Source organism: Trachypithecus francoisi, unplaced genomic scaffold (genome assembly GCF_009764315.1).
Source record: "Trachypithecus francoisi isolate TF-2019V2 unplaced genomic scaffold, Tfra_2.0 Lachesis_group1, whole genome shotgun sequence".
NCBI lineage: Eukaryota > Metazoa > Chordata > Mammalia > Primates > Cercopithecidae > Trachypithecus > Trachypithecus francoisi.
This window is the reverse complement of record NW_022681454.1, coordinates 65443398-65460941: the sequence shown is the minus strand read 5'-3', so window position 1 is coordinate 65460941 and position 17544 is coordinate 65443398. Positions and strand designations below refer to the sequence as shown.

The 17544-nt window shown below is 39.9% G+C and overlaps 1 protein-coding gene across 3 annotated transcripts in view; it reads right to left on the bottom strand.

Annotated features, from left to right (window-relative positions):
• Positions 1-1357: 1357 nt before the first annotated feature.
• CENPC (centromere protein C) overlaps positions 1358-17544 on the bottom strand; it is a 75986-nt gene continuing 59799 nt past the window's right edge. For 2 of the 3 annotated variants that reach the window (XM_033214554.1, XM_033214555.1), the window contains exons 18-19: positions 3942-4032; positions 1360-1558 (exon numbers count right to left, since the gene is read on the bottom strand). In XM_033214554.1, the coding sequence (XP_033070445.1) occupies positions 1488-1558; positions 3942-4032 (162 nt within the window). In that variant the 3' untranslated portion in view covers positions 1360-1487. Of the gene's footprint in view, positions 1559-3941; positions 4033-17544 lie in introns of all 3 variants that reach the window. The other variant, XR_004438000.1, reaches the window with a different exon arrangement.

The following is a 17544-nucleotide window of genomic DNA, read 5'->3' as shown; positions in this document are numbered from 1 at the left end:
AAGCTATGCAGACACAGGAACTACCCCTAGCAAGCAAGAATAAATACTGAAATAAAGAATTTAAAAACAGAGCCCAGACTTCACATCATATATAAGATAGATTCCACAGTTTGAGTCCAGTCAAAATGCTAAATTTAAAACACAAATCCCTTAGATATAAGACAAAATTGAGTTGCTACAATATGCTACCTAAAATGTTCAACTGTCAACCAAAAGTATTAGATATGTAAAAACATAGGGAAGTGAAATATACTAAAGGAAAAAAAGCATTCAGTGAAAACTAAATCTGTATGAGCCCAGATACTTGATTAGTCAAGCTTTCAATAAGACTTCATAACAAATATATTCAAAGAAATAAAGGTAAAAAAATAAAAATGATTCAACAAAAATCACAATAGAAAATTATAAAGTATAAAAAAAGAGCCATCACACTTCATTCTTTGTAAGTCCTACACCAGAGTTGCTTTGAATGTGTGTATTTAATATGCAATACCTGAAAAGGGAGTTGACCTAAAAATAATTTACTCTGAAACATCAATTTCTTCAGAGTTAATGATAATTATATGCTAACCATACCAAAAACCAAAAAAAAACTTTTTAAATGATTTTTCTAATTTTCTAATTAACCAGAGTTAATGATAATTATATGCTAACCATACCAAAAATATTGAATAGAATTTTTAGCTTAGATTTATTTATTGAGGAAAAGTTGAGGCCACATACAGAAAGCAATGGCAAAAGACACTGCCTCCAACAGAAAATATGAACCAAAAAGCATGATGAAAAAACATTTACATGTAATATACTAAAGAGATGTCATGCAAACACAGACACAGAAGGTGAGAAAACCATGTGATAATGCAAGTAGATTGAAATGCTACCAGTGCAAGTTAAGGAAAGCCAGAAATTGCCAGTAAACCACCAGAAGTTAGGAATAAGGAAGGATTCTCCCTTACAGGTTTTCAAACACATCACAGCCCTGACAACACCTTGATTTCAGGCTTCTAGCCTCTAGAACTGAGATAATAAATTTCTGTTGCTTTAAGTCACTCATTTTGTGGTATTTTGTTACAGCAGTTTTAGGAAATTAACACAAATATGTCATTTACCACAGTTTTCTCCCATTGGATTATTTAATAATTAATGATTTAAAATTCATATTTGGAAAAGATGTTTTTTAATGAATAGACATATTAATCGGTCTCTTTTGACACAGAAATGTTCTATATTTCATTTTCGTATTCTTGTCAAATTATAAAAATAGTATCATAAACATGGGCATCGCTACAAGCTATTATGTATAGTCACTGAAAAATCGGAAAAAACATGGGAGTTAGAAATGTTTATCAAATACAAGTCTACACAAAAATGAATAAAATTTTTATTTTAAAACATCACAAGTAATTACAAAGACAAATGTCCCAACTATACAAACTGGTTTTCACATATACATATATACACACACATATTTAAGCTTGGTTGATCTTTCATCTTTTTATCTGAGTAAAAAGAAGAACACTTTCCTCATTCAGGAGATTTTTGATGTTATAATAGTTACCTAAAAGTAAAGTGATAAGAAAATAAAAATTATTTCCATAGGAAGCATTCCTTTTGATTAAGTATACAGTCATCACCTGACAGTTGTAGTAAGGCACAAAATAAAAGCAATTCACCTAACCTAAGTAACTTACTTAATTCCATGAACTACAACATCAAGAGCTAACCATGATACGTGATGCAGATGAGGCTTGAGAGAACAGAAATACAAATTTCACATCGTTATGGTAATAAATGCAGGGATGAGTCAGTCAAGAGTGTAAGAAAAGAAAATCTCTTTCTGAAACCAATCTTTATTAGGTCTACAGAACTGCTGTGGATTCCTCTAAACCAGACATACTCATATATATATAAGTATAAAGGTACAATGTTAAGTAGAATAAAATCTCAAAATTTTAAAAAGGCAAATGCTACTCTTAAATAAATGAGGTAACAAATAACAGCAAAAGTGAAATACAGATGTACCGCAATTATCACATGTGACAGGCTTATCAGAATTGAGTACTATCATTGTGACTTTCTATATATTAGAAATTGAGAAAGTATTCACAACAGTGCTGACATACTAAGGACTATGCAAGTATGGCTATTATTATTGTCTCCTAACAGAATGTAAGCTCTATAAGAGCATGGATTTTTGCCTGTTTTGTTCATTTATATATCCCAAATCTTGCAGCAATACATGGACATAATAGACACTTTGTTTTGTTTTTGTTTTTGAGACAGAGTCTTGCTCTGTCACCCAGGCTGGAGTGCAGTAGTACAATCATAGCTCACTGCAACCTTGAACTCCTGGGCTCATGCAATCCTCCTCTCCCCGGCTCCCAAGAGCTAGGGCTGTAGGTGTGCATCACCATGCCTGGTTAACTTTTGCATTTTTGGTAGAGACAGGGTCTCCCTATGTTGCCCAGGCTGGTCCCGAACTCCTCACCTCAAGCCCTCCTCAGCCTCTCAAAATGTTGGGATTACAGGTATAAGCCACTGCACCTGGCTCACAGCAGTCTCTTTTTTTTTTTTTTTTTTTGAGACGGAGTCTCGCTCTGTCGCCGGGGCTGGAGTGCAGTGGCCGGATCTCAGCTCACTGCAAGCTCCGCCTCCCGGGTTTACGCCATTCTCCTGCCTCAGCCTCCCGAGTAGCTGGGACTACAGGCGCCCACCACCTCGCCCGGCTAGTTTTTTGTATTTTTTAGTAGAGACGGGGTTTCACCGTGTTAGCCAGGATGGTCTTGATCTCCTGACCTCGTGATCCGCCCATCTCGGCCTCCCAAAGTGCTGGGATTACAGGCTTGAGCCACCGCACCCGGCCAGCAGTCTCTTAATCATACTTGTTGAATGAGTGAATGAATGACAAGTGGATTAAAATGCCTATTTACAATAACTTCTGCTGTTCAATAGCTGATGAAGCATACCACTCTTTAAACAGCTTAAAATAATGTTCTAAAAACATATTTTCTTAGAGATAACATAGGGTAATTTTCATTCTACTCTGGAATACAACATATCTGCTGACTATGTATATATACATATTTATGTATATATATAAATATGTACATACATATTTTTTTGAGACCGAGTTTCACTCTGTTCCCCAGGCTGGAGTGCAGTGGTGCAACCTCCACTCACTGCAAGCTCCACCTCCCAGTTTCATGCCATTCTCCTCCCTCAGCCTCCAGAGTAGCTGGGACTACAGCTGCCCGCACCACGTCCGGCTAATTTTTTTGTATTTTTAGTAGAGATGGGTTTCACCATGTTAGCCAGGATGGTCTCGATCTCCTGACCTTGTGATCCACCCACCTTGGCCTCCCAAAGTGCTGGGATTACAGGCGTGAGCCACCGTGCCTGGCCAATATTTTTATAGTCAGTAGTAAACAACTCTTTTTCTCATGTATCAAAATATTAATTGGTTGGGCATGGTGGCTCACACCTGTAATCATAGCACTTTGGGAGGCCGAGGTGGACAGATCACTTGTGGTCAGGAGTTTTAGACCAGCCTGGCCAACGTAGCAAACTCCCGTCTCTACTAAAAATACAAAAAGTAGCCAGACGTGGTGGTTTGTGCCTGTTGTCCCAGCTACTCGGGAGTCTGAAGCACAAGAATTGCATGAACCTGGGAGGTGGAGACTGCACTGACCTGAGATCACGCCACTGCACTCCAGCCTGGGTGACAGAGGGAGACTCTGTCTCAAAAACAAAAAAAACCACCACAAAATGCTAATACACTTACCTGATGATCAAATGAAAGGAAAGTATGTACCAAACTGTTTCGACATCCATCAGTCATATCACACTTCATTTTGACCACTGTGGCTTCCATTTCCATGGTGCCCAAAAACAACCATATACATGTTGTCTAAGTGAAATAAATTGTCTTTAATTATACTTACCTGAAGGAACATAGAACGAATCCCCAGTACTTATTATATAAGGTGTTTCGTGTAAAGTACACAAAAGGTCACCAAAGTTAACATAAAAAACCTGTAAAAATAAAAATAAAAATCTCATTCAAAATTGAATCATGACAATACTCCAAAGGAACCTTAAAATGTAGTGGGAAGAATAACAACTCCCCACAAATGTGCCTGCTTTAATCTCCAGAACTTGTAAATACATTAAATTTCATGGCAAAAGAGACCTTGAGCTGGGGAGATTATCTTTGATAATGTAGGTTGGCCCAATCTAATCACATTAAGCCCTTAAAAATAGAGTACTTTCTCCTGCTGGAGGCAGAGGAGAAATGAAGCAGAAGGAACAGTCACAGAAATTTGAAGCATGAAAAGGACTTGCACTGTTGCTGGTACTAAAGATGTGGGGCCACATGCCAAGAAACATGAGTTATTTCTAGAAACTAAGAATGACACCCTGGCGAACAGCCAGTGAGGAAATGGGAACCTCAGTCCTACAAACACTTGAAACTGAATTCTGCCAACAATCTGAATAAGATTGGAAGCAGACTGGAAGCAGATTCGTCCTTACAGCCTCCAGAAAGAAATACAAACCTATCAACATCTTGATTCCAGTCTTGTAATACTCTAAACAGAATACCTGGTCAAGCTCATGGTTCTCTCTACATAACGGTGCGATAGATAATAGAAGAGTATTGTTTTAAGCCATTACATTTGTGAAACAGTCATGCACTGCCTAACAATGTTTCAGTCAACAACAAACTGCACACATGATAGTGGTCCTATAAGGTTACAACGGCACTAAAAAATTGTATTGCCTAGTGACCTCACAGCCATCATGATGTCCTAGTGAAAAGCATTACTCATATGTTTGTGGTGATGCTGATGTAAATAAACCTACTGCACTGCCAGTCACATTAAAGTATAGCACACACAGGAAAAAGTGGAGGACAGAAGGTAGGACTAACTTGCAGCTCCCACTCAGATGGACAGAACAGCCTGCGGAAACTCACATCATGAACTTTTTTGCTCTAAGAACTATCGCAGGAACATACCAAGAAAACTGAAAGAATTCACAGACTCTTTGAAAGAAATGGCTTGCCGCTGCAAACTCCATGAGACAGCTGAAAAACCATGAGTGCCCAAAGTGTGAAAGGGGAAAAGTCTGCCTCCAAACACATCCTTACTGGGGAATCTGAAAATCCAGGTCATGAGAGAAGGATTTAACCTTACCTAGAGCTGAAAGGAATTGAGAGAGCCAAGGGAAATATAATAGTAGAAGCAGAGGTGGGAAGAGCCCTGTAAGTACTCCTGGTTTCCAAGGAAGCCCAAGGAAACCATTTCTGACTTTCTCTCACAGGGTAGCTTGGGGAGGGCTGCCAGTGGAACTGGGGAAGGACCACAAAAGAAGGAAACTTCCAGCTGAACTTTAAATAATTTTGACCAAGTGTGAATTTTCCTGGGCAGAATTGGGGGAAGGGCGAATAGGAAGTTCAAATATAAGCCAGGGTAGGCAGCAAGGGACAGGGCCTGAAGGTCCAGCTTCCTTTCTCAGCAGGGAGGCTTGTAGCCTGGCGCAAAATGTCAGTCCTGCTCACTGGTTGCCTGGATACAAACTTGGTTTGATGGGGCACAGTGGGAGTGAAACTGGCCTAGCTTGGCTGCATAGGAGCTGGGTGAGGCCAGTCTGCCGGCTTCCCCCACTTCCTTGGTGACCAGTATGATGCAGTGGAGACAGCCATAATCCCCTTGGGAACATAACTCCAGTGGCCTGGGAACCATACTCTCATCCTCTAAAGTGGTCACAAGAAGCTCAGCCCAAGGAGAGTCTGAACTCAAACACACCTAATGAATCCTACCTCCACCTGATGGTCTTTCTCTAACTGCCCTGTAGCCTAAGCAGGAGCTCTAAGGCCCCACCCATCACCTGAGAAACCTGAATACTTATCCAAGCAAGCTTGTATCAGCAGATGCTCTCTTGAAAGTACCACCTCCTGGCTGGTGGCCAGCCACCTGCTAGCACAACCAATATTAAAGAAAACCAGCACACTAAACAAAACTACAACCAAAGACCCTCACAGAGTCTGCTTCACTCCCCTGCTACCTCCACCAGAGGAGGTGCTGAGATCCATGGTTGAGAGACCTGAAGACAGATCATATCACAAGACTCTTTGCAGGCACTTCCCAGTACCAGCCTGGAGCCCCATAGCTCTGTTGGGTGGCTAGACACAGAAAATCAATAGCAATTACTTCAAACTGCCTCTCAGGAAATATAATCCCTAGGGGAAGAACACCACATCAAGGGATCACTCCATGAGACAAATGAATCTGAATTGCAGCGCTTGACCTCCAGATGTTTCCTCTGACATAGTCTACTCAAATGAGAAGAAATCAGAAAAACAATTCTGGTACTATGACAAAGCAAGGTTCTTTAACACCCCCAAAAGACCATACTAGCTCCTGAGCAATGGATCCAAACAAATAAATCTCTGATTGCCAGAAAATTAATTCAGAAGGTTGATTATTACATTACTCAAGGAGGCACCAGAGAAAGGTGAAAACCAACTTAAAGAATTTTTTTTAAAAAATACACGACTTGGATGACAAAATCTCCAGAGAAATAGATAGCATAAATAAAAAACAATCACAACTTCTGGAAATGAAAGGCACACTTAGAGAAATGCAAAATACATTAGAAAGTTTTAACAACAGAATCAAACAAGTAGAAGAACTTCTGAGCTCAAAAACAAGGCTTTTGAATTAACCCAATCAAAGACAAATTAAAGTTAAAAAAAATGAACAAAGCCTTGAAGAAGTTTGGGATTACATTAAACAACCAAACATAAGAATAATTGGTGTTCCTGAGGAAGAAGAGAAATTTAAAAGTTTGGAAAAATTGAGGAAATAATCAAGGATAACTTCCCTGGCCTTGCTTGCAATCTAGACATTCAAATACAAGAAGTTCAAAGAGCACCTGGAAAATTCATTGCAAAAAGATCATCACCTGGCCACACAGTCATTAGGTTATCTAAAGTCAAGACAAAGCAAAGAATCTCAAGAGCTGTGAGGCAAAAGCATTAGGTAACCTATTTAAAAAAAACCTATCAGATTAACAGCAGATTTCTCAGCAGAAACCCTACAAGTTAGATGGGACTGAGGTCCTATTTTTATCTTCCTTAAATAAAACAATTATCAGCCAAGAATTTTAGTATCCGGCAAAACTAAGCTTCATAAATGAAGGAAAGATCAAGTCTTTTTCAGACAAACAAATGGTGACAGAAATCCCCACTAACAAGCCAGCACTACAACTGCTAAAAGGAGTTCTAAATCTTGAAACAAAAACTCAAAATATACCAAAATAGAATCTCCTTAAAGGATAAATCTCCCAGGGTCTATAAAACACACACACACACCCAAAATATTCAGGCCACAACTAGTACAATGAATAGAACAGTACCTCACATCTCAATACTAACATTGCATATAAATGGCTTAAATGCTCCACTTAAAAGACACAGAATGGCAGAATGGATAAGCATGCACCAACCAAGTACCTGCTGTCCTCAAAAGACTCACTTAACACATAAGGATTCACATAAGTTTAAGGTAAAGAAGTAGTAAAAGATATTCCATGCAAATGGACACCAAAAGAGAGCAGGAGTAGCTATTCTTATATCAGACAAAACAGACTTTAAAGCAACAACAGTTACAAAGACAAAAAAGGCCATTATATAAGAAATGGACTAGTCCAACAGGAAAATATCACAATCCTAAATATATATGCACCTAACACCAGAGCTCCCAAATTTATAAGACAATTTCCACTAGGCCTAAGAAATGAGATAGACGGCAACACACTTACAGTGAGGGTCTTCAATACCCCCACTGACAGCAGTGAACAGGTCATCAAGACAGAAAGTCAACATAGAAACAACGGACTTAAAGTATACACTGGAACAAATGGACTTAACAGATATTTACAGAACATTCTACCCAACGACTGCAGAATATACATTCTATTCATCAGCTCATGGAACATTCTCCAAGATAGACTGTATGAGCGAGACCACAAATCAAGTCTCAATAAATTTAAGAAAACCAAAATTATATCAAGTACTCTCTCAGACCACAGTCGAATAAAATTGGAAGTCAATTTCCAAAATGAACCCTCACAACCAAGCAAATAGATGGAAATTCAATAATCTGCTCCTGAATGATTGTTGGATCAACAACGAAATAAAGATGAAAACTGAAAAATTATTTGAACTGAACAATGATAGTGACACAACCTATCAAAACCTCTAAGATACAGCAAAAACAGTGCTAACAGGAAAGTTCATAGCATTAAATGCCTACTTCACAAAGTCTAAAAGAATACAAATACACAATCTAAAGTCACACCTCAAGGAACTAGAACTAACAAGAACTAGAGAAAGAAGAACAAACAACACCTAAACCCAGCAGATGAAAAGAAAGAACAAAGATCAGGCCATTTGGTAGAACTAAATGAAAATATAATCAAAATTGATAGACCATTAGCGAGGTTAACAAAGAAGACAGAAGATCCAAATAAACTCAATTAGAAACAAAATAGGAGATATCACAACCGATACCACAGAAAGACAAAAGATCATTCAAGGCTCGTATGAACACCTTTATGTATACAAACCAGAACTAGATGAGACAGATAAATTCCTGGAAATATACAACCCTCCTAGATTAAACCAGGAAGAAAAAGAAACTCTGAAAATACCAATAACAAGAAATGATATTGAAATGGTAATAAAAGAATTGTCAACAACAACAAACAGTCCAGGCCGGGTACAGTGGCTGACGCCTGTAATCCCAACACTTTGGGAGGCTGAGGCACGTGGATTGCCTGAGGTCAGGGGTTCAAAACCTGCCTGGCCAACACGGCAAAACCCCATCTCTACTAAAAACATAAAATTAGCCGGGTGTGGTGGTGCATGCCTGTAATCCCAGCTACTTGGGAGGCTGAGGCAGGATAATCACTTGAATCTGGGAGGTGGAGGTTACAGTGAGCTGAAATTGCACCACTGCACTCCAGCCTGGGCAACAAGAGCAAACCCTGTCTCAAAAAAAAGAAAAAAAAAATTCCAGGACCAGATGGATTCCCAGCTGAATTCTATCAGACATTCAATTTATCTATCAGAAAGAGAGCTAAATTCCTGGAAATATACAACCCTCTTAGATTAAACCAGGAAGAAATAGAAACTCTAAATAGACCAATAATAAGCAGTAAGAGTGAAAGGGTAATAAAAGAATTGTCAACAACAAAAAATTCCAGGACCAGATAGATTCACAGCTGAATTCTATCAGACATTCAAAGAAGAATTGGTGCCAATCCAATGAAATGATTCCAAAAGACAGAGAGAAGTCTGTAACATGTAAGTCAATAGATGTGATACACCACATAACAGAATTAAACATAACAGAATTAAAACCAAAAATCACATGATCAGCTCAATAGATGCAGAAAAAGCATTTGCCAATATCAGGCACTGCTTTATGACTAAAACCCTCAGCAAAATTGGCATAGAAGGAATATAACTCAAAGTAATAAAAGCCGTTTGTGATAAACCTACAGCCAGCATCATACTGAACAAGGAAAAGTTGAAAGTATTTCTCCTGAGAACAGAAACAAGACAAGGTTGCCCACTTTCACCACTTGTATTCAATATAGTACTGGAAGTCCTGGCCAGAGCAATCAGACAAAAGAAGGAAATAAAGGGTATCCAAATTGTAGTCAAACTGTTGCTGTTTGCCAATGATATGATCACATACCTAGAAAACCCTAGACTCATCCAAAAAGCTCCTAGATCTGGCAAGTGAATTCAGTAAACTTTCAGGATACAAAATCAATGTACACAAATCAATAGCTCACAAATCACCAGCAGCAATCAAGCTGAGAAACAAATCAGGAACTCAACTCCTTTTACAATAGCTGCAAATAATAATGATAATAATAAAAATGATAATTTGGAATATACCTAACCAAAGAGGTGAGAAATCATAGATGACATAAACAAATGAAAACACATCCCATGGTTATGGATGGGTAGAACCAATATTGTGAAAATGACATACTGCCAAAAGCAATCTTCAGATTTTCAAATTCAATGCAATTCCCATCAAAATACCATCATCATTCTTCACAAAACTAGAAAAAGCAATCCTAAAATTCATATGGAACCAAAAAAGAGCCTGCATAGCCAAAGGGAAGACTAAGCAAAAAGAACAAATCTGCAGGCATCACATTATCTGACTTCAAACTGTACTATATAGTTACCAAAACAGCAGAGTACTGAAATGAAAATAGGCACATAGACCATGGAAGTGAATAGAGAGCCCAGAAGTAAAGTCAAATACTTATAGCCAACTGATCTTCAACAAAGCAAACAAAAACATTTAAGTAGGGAAGGGACACCCTATTCAACAAATGGTGCTGGGATAATCAGGAAGGCACAGGTAGAAAAATGAAACTGGATCCTCATCTGCCACCTTATACCAAATCAACTCAAGATGGATCAAAGACTTGAATCTAAGACCTGACGCCATAAAAATTCTTGAAGATAACATCAGAAAACCCCTTCTAGACATTGGCTTAGGCAAAGACTTCATGATCAAGAATCTAAAAGCAAACACAACAAAAACAAAATAGATGGGACCTAATTAAACTAAAAAGCTTCTGCAAAGCCAAAGAAATAATCGGTAAACTGGCAACGGCAGAGTAAACAGACAACCCACAGAGTGAAAGAAAATATTCACAAACTGTCCATCCAACAATGGAATAATATCCAGAATCTACATGGAACTCAAACAAATCAGCAAGAAAAAAACACTCTCATCAAAAGGTGGGCTAAGGACATGAATAGACAATTCTCAAAAGAAGATACAGAAATGGCCAAGAAGCATACAAAAAAATGCTCAACAATAACTAATGATCAGGAAAATGCAAATCAAAACCACAATGAGACACCACCTCATTCCTGCAAGAATGGCCGTAATCAAAAAATAGCAGATGTTGGCCTGCATGCAGTGAAAAGGGAACAATTTTACACTGCAGGTAGGAATGTAAACTAGTACAACCGCTATGGAAAACCTTAGTAGAGCTAAAAGTTGATCTACCATTTGATCCAGTAATCCCACTACTGGGTACCTACTCAGAAGAAAAGTGACTCATTATATGAAAAAGACACTTGCACCTGTACGTTTATAGCAGCATAATTTGCGACTGCAAAAATATGGAACCAACCCAAATGCCCATTAATCAACGAGCAGATAATGTGGTATACATGTACCATGGAATGCTACTCAACCATAAAAAGGAATGAAATAAAGGATGGCATTTGCAGTAATCTGCATGGAGTTGGAGCCCATCACTCTAATAAAGTAACCCAGAAATGGAAAACCAAACATCGTATGTTCTCACTTGTAAGTGGGAGCTAAGCTATTCAAAAGCATAAGAATGATACAATGGACTTTGAGGACTCAGGGGAAAGGGTGGGAGGAGGAGACGGATAGAAGACTACACGGTGGTACAGTGTACACTGTTCAGGTGATAGGTGCACCAAAATCTCAGAAATCACCACTAAATAAATTATCCCCTGTAATATGGTTTGGCTTTGTCTCCCCACCCAAATCTCAACTTGAACTATAGTTGCCATAATCCCCACATGTCATGGGAAGGACCCAGTGGGAGGTAGTTGAATCATGGCAGCAGTTACCCTCATGCTGTTCTCGTAGGAGTGAGTTCTCACGAGATCTGATGCTTTTCCCCCTTGCGTGCCAATTCTCCTTGTTGCCACCATGTGAAGAAGGACATGTTTGCTTCCCTTTCTGCCATAATTGTAAGTTTCCTGAGGCAGCCCCACAGAACTGTGAGTCAATTAAACCTCTTTCCTTTAAAAATTACCCAGTCTTGGGCAGTTCTTTATAGCAGTGTGAGAAAGGACTAATACATCCTGTAATCCCAGCTAGAGAGGCTGAGGCACGAGAATTGCTTGAACCCGAGAGGCAGAGGCTGCAGTGAGTCGATACTGTGCCACTCCAGCCTGGGTGACAGAGGGAGACTATCTCAATGAAAGAAAAAAAAAAAGAAATTATCTATGTAACCAAACACTACTTGTTCCCCAAACCCTACTGAAATAAAAAATAAAGTGTAACACAATTTTGTGCAGTACAAAACACTTGGTAATGATAATAAACAACTATGCCACTGGTTTATGTATTTACTATACTTTTATCCACTAACTTAGAGTGTACTCTAACTACTTATATAAAAAAAAGTTAACTGTGAAGCAGTCTCAGGCAGGTCCCTCAGGAGGTATTCCAGAAGAAAGCAATGTTATTACAGGAGATGACAGCTCCATGTGTGTTATTGTTCCCAAAGACCTTACAGTGGGACAAGATGTGGTAGTGGAAGACACTGATTAATGATCCTAATCTCGTGTAGCACAAGGGTGATTTGTTGTTTGTGTCTTAGTTTTTAACAAAAAAGTTTTAAAAGTTAAAAAAAAATTAGAAAAAAACTTATAGAATAATGAAATAAAATATTTTTGTACAGCTGAACAGTATGGTTAAGTTTTAAATATTACAAAAGAGTCTAAAAGTTAACAACAATAAAAAAAGATATAAAGTGAAAATGTTAGTTAGATGAGGTTTATTACTGAAGAAAGAAAACTTTTGTTTACGAATTTAGTGTAGCCTAAGTCTACAGTATTTATAAAGTCTACGGGAGTGTACAGTAATGTCCTAGGCCTTCACATTTACTCAGCACTCACTCACTGACTCATCCAGGGCCACTTGCAGTCCTGCAAGCTCCATTTATGGTAAGTGTCCTGTAAGTGTACTATTTATCTTTTATGCCATATTTTTATTGAATTTTACACATTTAAATACACAAATACAACTGTCTACAGTATTCAGCACAGAAACACGCTGTACAGGTATGAAGTACGGAAGCAACAGGGTATCCTATATAGCCTAGGGTCATAGTAGGCTATATCATCTTACGATGTTCATAAAACAAAATAGCTTGATGACCCATTTCTCAGTGACCCATAGCGGTAATCTGTTAGAGCAGCAACTGAAAACTAATACAGCAGGTGTCCCCAAAACCCGGGACAGGGACCGCTACTGGCAGTGGCCTGTTAGGAATGGGCTCACACAGCAGGAGGTAAGCAGCAGGCCAGTGAGTGTTACCGCCTGAGCTCCGATTCCTGTAGGATCAGCAGCAGCATTAGATTCTCTCAGGAACATGAGCCTTATTGTGAACTGTGCATGTGAGAAATCTAGGCTGTGTGTTCCTTATGAAAATCTAATGCCAACTCCCACTGCCACGACCAATTTCTGTGGAAGAAAAATCGTCTTTCTGAACCAGTCCTTGGTGCCAAAAAGGTTGGGGACCCTTGTAATACAGGAAGAGATTTCTTTCGTTTTTCCTTATTATTTACTGGCTTATGAAAATTCTAGAGCCACTGTAAAGATTATCACCTACAGGCTGGGCACAGTGGCTCACGCCTGTAATCCTAGCACTTTGGGAGGCTAAGGTGGGTGGATCATGAGGTCAGGAGATCGAGACCACTCTGGCTAACACGGTGAAACCTCGTCTTTACAAAAAATACAAAAAATTAGCTGAGTGTGGTTGCGGGCGCCTGTAGTCCCAGCTACTTGGGAGACTGAGGCAGGAGAATGGCATGAAACCGGGAGGCGGAGCTTGCAGTGAGCCGAGATTGCGCCACTGCACTCCAGCCTGGGTGACAGAGCAAGACTCCGTCTCAAAAAGATGATCACCTACACTAAAAAAATACCTAGGCTATATGTATGCCTCTTTAAAGGTCACATGTTTAGGACAACAAACTACTCAATCTGATTGAAGAATCAAAGAAAACAAAAAGCTAAATCCCTATTCCCCTCAAAATCGTAGGTTAAACAAGCATCAAGATTAAGAAAGTAAAAGAGGATAAATCTCTCAATCATGCTGACTTCCATATTCAAACGTGTCAAATTTCATACTTTATACATAGGTAGCATCCTGGCAGTGACCTGGTTTTTTGAGCAACGAAAATAAACAGTGTACGGCCTTCAAACTTTGAGATTCAGCCATTGTTAGAAATTAATGTGTCCCCTGAAAATTCATATTTTGGAATCTTAACCCCCAATGTGATGGGATCAGGAGGTGGTGAATTTGGGACGTAATTACATCCTGAGCGCAGAGCCTTCAGGAATGGGACTAGTGTCCTTAAAAGAGATACAGATCAGGGGCGGAGCAAGATGGCCGAATAGGAACAGCTCCAGTCTCCAACTCCCGGCGAGCAACACAGAAGACTGGTGATTTCTGCATTTTCAACTGAGGTACTGGGGTCATCTCACTGGGGAGTGCCGGACAATAGGTGCTGGTCAGCTGCTGCAGCCCGACCAGCGAGAGCTGAAGCAGGGCGAGGCACTGCCTCACCTGGGAAGCGCAAGGGGGAAGGGAATCCCTTTTCCTAGCCAGGCGAACTGAGACACACATCACCTGGAAAATTGGGTAATTCCCACCCCAATACTGCACTTTAAGCAAACAGGCACACCAGGAGATTATGCCCACACCTGGCGGGGAGGGTCCCACGGCCACGGAGCCTCCCTCATTGCTAGCACAGCAGTCTGCCATCTAACCGCAAGGCAGCAGCGAGGCTGGGGGAGGGGCGCCCGCCATTGCTGAGGCTTAAGTAGGTAAGCAAAGCCACTGGGAAGCTCGAACTGGGTGGAGCTCACAGCAGCTCAAGGAAACCTGCCTGTCTCTGTAGACTCCACCTCTAGGGACAGGGTGCAGATAACAAAACAACAGGGAAAGCAGCAGAGGCCTGTGCAGACCCAACCGACTCTGTCTGACAGCTTTGAAGAGAGCAGTGGATCTCCCAACACGGAGGTTGAGATCTGAGACCGGACAGACTGCCTGCTCAAGTGGGTCCCTGACCCCTGAGTAGCCTAACTGGGAGACATCCCCCACTAGGGGCAGTCTGACACCCCACACCTCACTGGGTGGAGTACACCCCTGAGAGGAAGCTTCCAAAGGAAGAATCAGACAGGTACACTCGCTGTTCAGCAATATTCTATCTTCTGCAACCTCTGCCACTGATACCCAGGCAAACAGGGTCTGGAGTGGACCTCAAGAAATCTCCAGCAGACCTACAGCTGAGGGTCCTGACTATTAGAAGGAAAACTATCAAACAGGAAGAATACCTATACCAAAACCCCATCAGTACGTCACCATCATCAAAGACCAGAGGCAGATAAAACCACAAAGATGGGGAAGAAGCAGGGCAGAAAAGCTGGAAATTCAAAAAATAAGAGCGCATCTCCCCCTGCAAAGGAGCGCAGCTCATCGCCAGCAATGGCTCAAAGCTGGTCAGAGAATGACTTTGACGAGATGCGAGAAGAAAGCTTCAGTCCATCAAACTTCTCAGAGCTAAAGGAGGAATTACGTACCCAGCGCAAAGAAACTAAAAATCTTGAAAAAATAGTGGAAGAATTGATAGCTAGAATAATTAATGCAGAGAAGGTCATAAATGAAATGACAGACATTGAAAACCATGACACGAGAAATACGTGACAAATCCACAAGCTTCAGTAACTGACTTGATCAACTGGAAGAAAGAGTATCAGCGACTGAGGATCAAATGAATGAAATGAAGCGAGAAGAGAAACCAAAAGAAAAAAGAAGAAAAAGAAATGAACAAAGCCTGCAAGAAGTATGGGATTATGTAAAAAGACCAAATCTACGTCTGATTGGGGTGCCTGAAAGTGAGAGGGAAAATGGAACCAAGTTGGAAAACACTCTTCAGGATATCATCCAGGAGAACTTCCCCAACCTAGTAGGGCAGGCCAACATTGAAATTCAGGAAATACAGAGAACGCCACAAAGATACTCCTCCAGAAGAGCAACTCCAAGACACATAATTGCCAGATTCACCAAAGTTGAAATGAAGGAAAAAATCTTCAGGGCAGCCAGAGAGAAAGGTCGGGTTACCCACAAAGGGAAGCCCATCAGACTAACAGCAGACCTCTCGGCAGAAACTCTACAAGCAAGAAGAGAGTGGGGGCCAATATTCAACGTTCTTAAAGAAAAGAATTTTCAACCCAGAATTTCATATCCAGCCAAACTAAGTTTCATCAGTGAAGGAGAAATAAAATCCTTTACAGATAAGCAAATGCTTAGAGATTTTGTCACCACCAGGCCTGCCTTACAAGAGACCCTGAAGGACGCCCTAAACATGGAAAGGAACAACTGGTACCAGCCATTGCAAAAACATGCCAAAATGTAAAGACCATCGAGGCTAGGAAGAAACTGCATCAACTAACGAGCAAAATAACCAGTTAATATCATAATGGCAGGATCAAGTTCACACATAACAATATTAACCTTAAATGTTAATGGACTAAATGCTCCAATTCAAAGACACAGACTGGCAAACTGGATAAAGAGTCAAGACCCATCAGTCTGCTGTATTCAGGAGACCCATCTCACATGCAGAGACATACATAGGCTCAAAATAAAGGGATGGAGGAAGATCTACCAAGCAAATGGAGAACAAAAAAAGCAGGGGCTGCAATCCTAGTCTCTGATAAAATAGACTTTAAACCATCAAAGATCAAAAGAGACAAAGAAGGCCATTACATAATGGTAAAGGGATCAATTCAACAGGAAGAGCTAACTATCCTAAATATATATGCACCCAATACAGGAGCACCCAGATTCATAAAGCAAGTCCTTAGAGACTTACAAAGAGACTTAGACTCCCATACAATAATAATGGGAGACTTCAACACTCCACTGTCAACATTAGACAGATCAATGAGACAGATAGTTAACAAGGATATCCAGGAATTGAACTCAACTCTGCACCCAGCGGACCTAATAGACATCTACAGAACTCTCCACCCCAAATCAACAGAATATACATTCTTTTCAGCACCACATTGTACTTATTCCAAAATTGACCACATAGTTGGAAGTAAAGCACTCCTCAACAAATGTAAAAGAACAGAAATTATAACAAACTGTCTCTCAGACCACAGTGCAAACAAACTAGAACTCAGGACTAAGAAACTCAATCAAAACCACTCAACTACATGGAAACTGAACAACCTCCTCCTGAATGACTACTGGGTACATAACGAAATGAAGGCAGAAATAAAGATGCTCTTTGAAACCAATGAGAACAAAGATACAACATACCAGAATCTCTGGGACACATTTAAAGCAGTGTGTAGAGGGAAATTTATAGCACTAAATGCCCACAAGAGAAAGCAGGAAAGATCTAAAATGGACACTCTAACATCACAATTAAAAGAACTAGAGAAGCAAGAGCAAACACATTCAAAAGCTAGCAGAAGGCAAGAAATAACTCAGATCAGAGCAGAACTGAAGGAGATAGAGACACAAAGAACCCTCCAAAAAAATCAATGAATCCAGGAGTTGGTTTTTTGAAAATATCAACAAAATTGATAGACCACTAGCAAGACTAATAAAAAAGAAAAGAGAGAAGAATCAAATAGACACAATAAAAAATGATAAAGG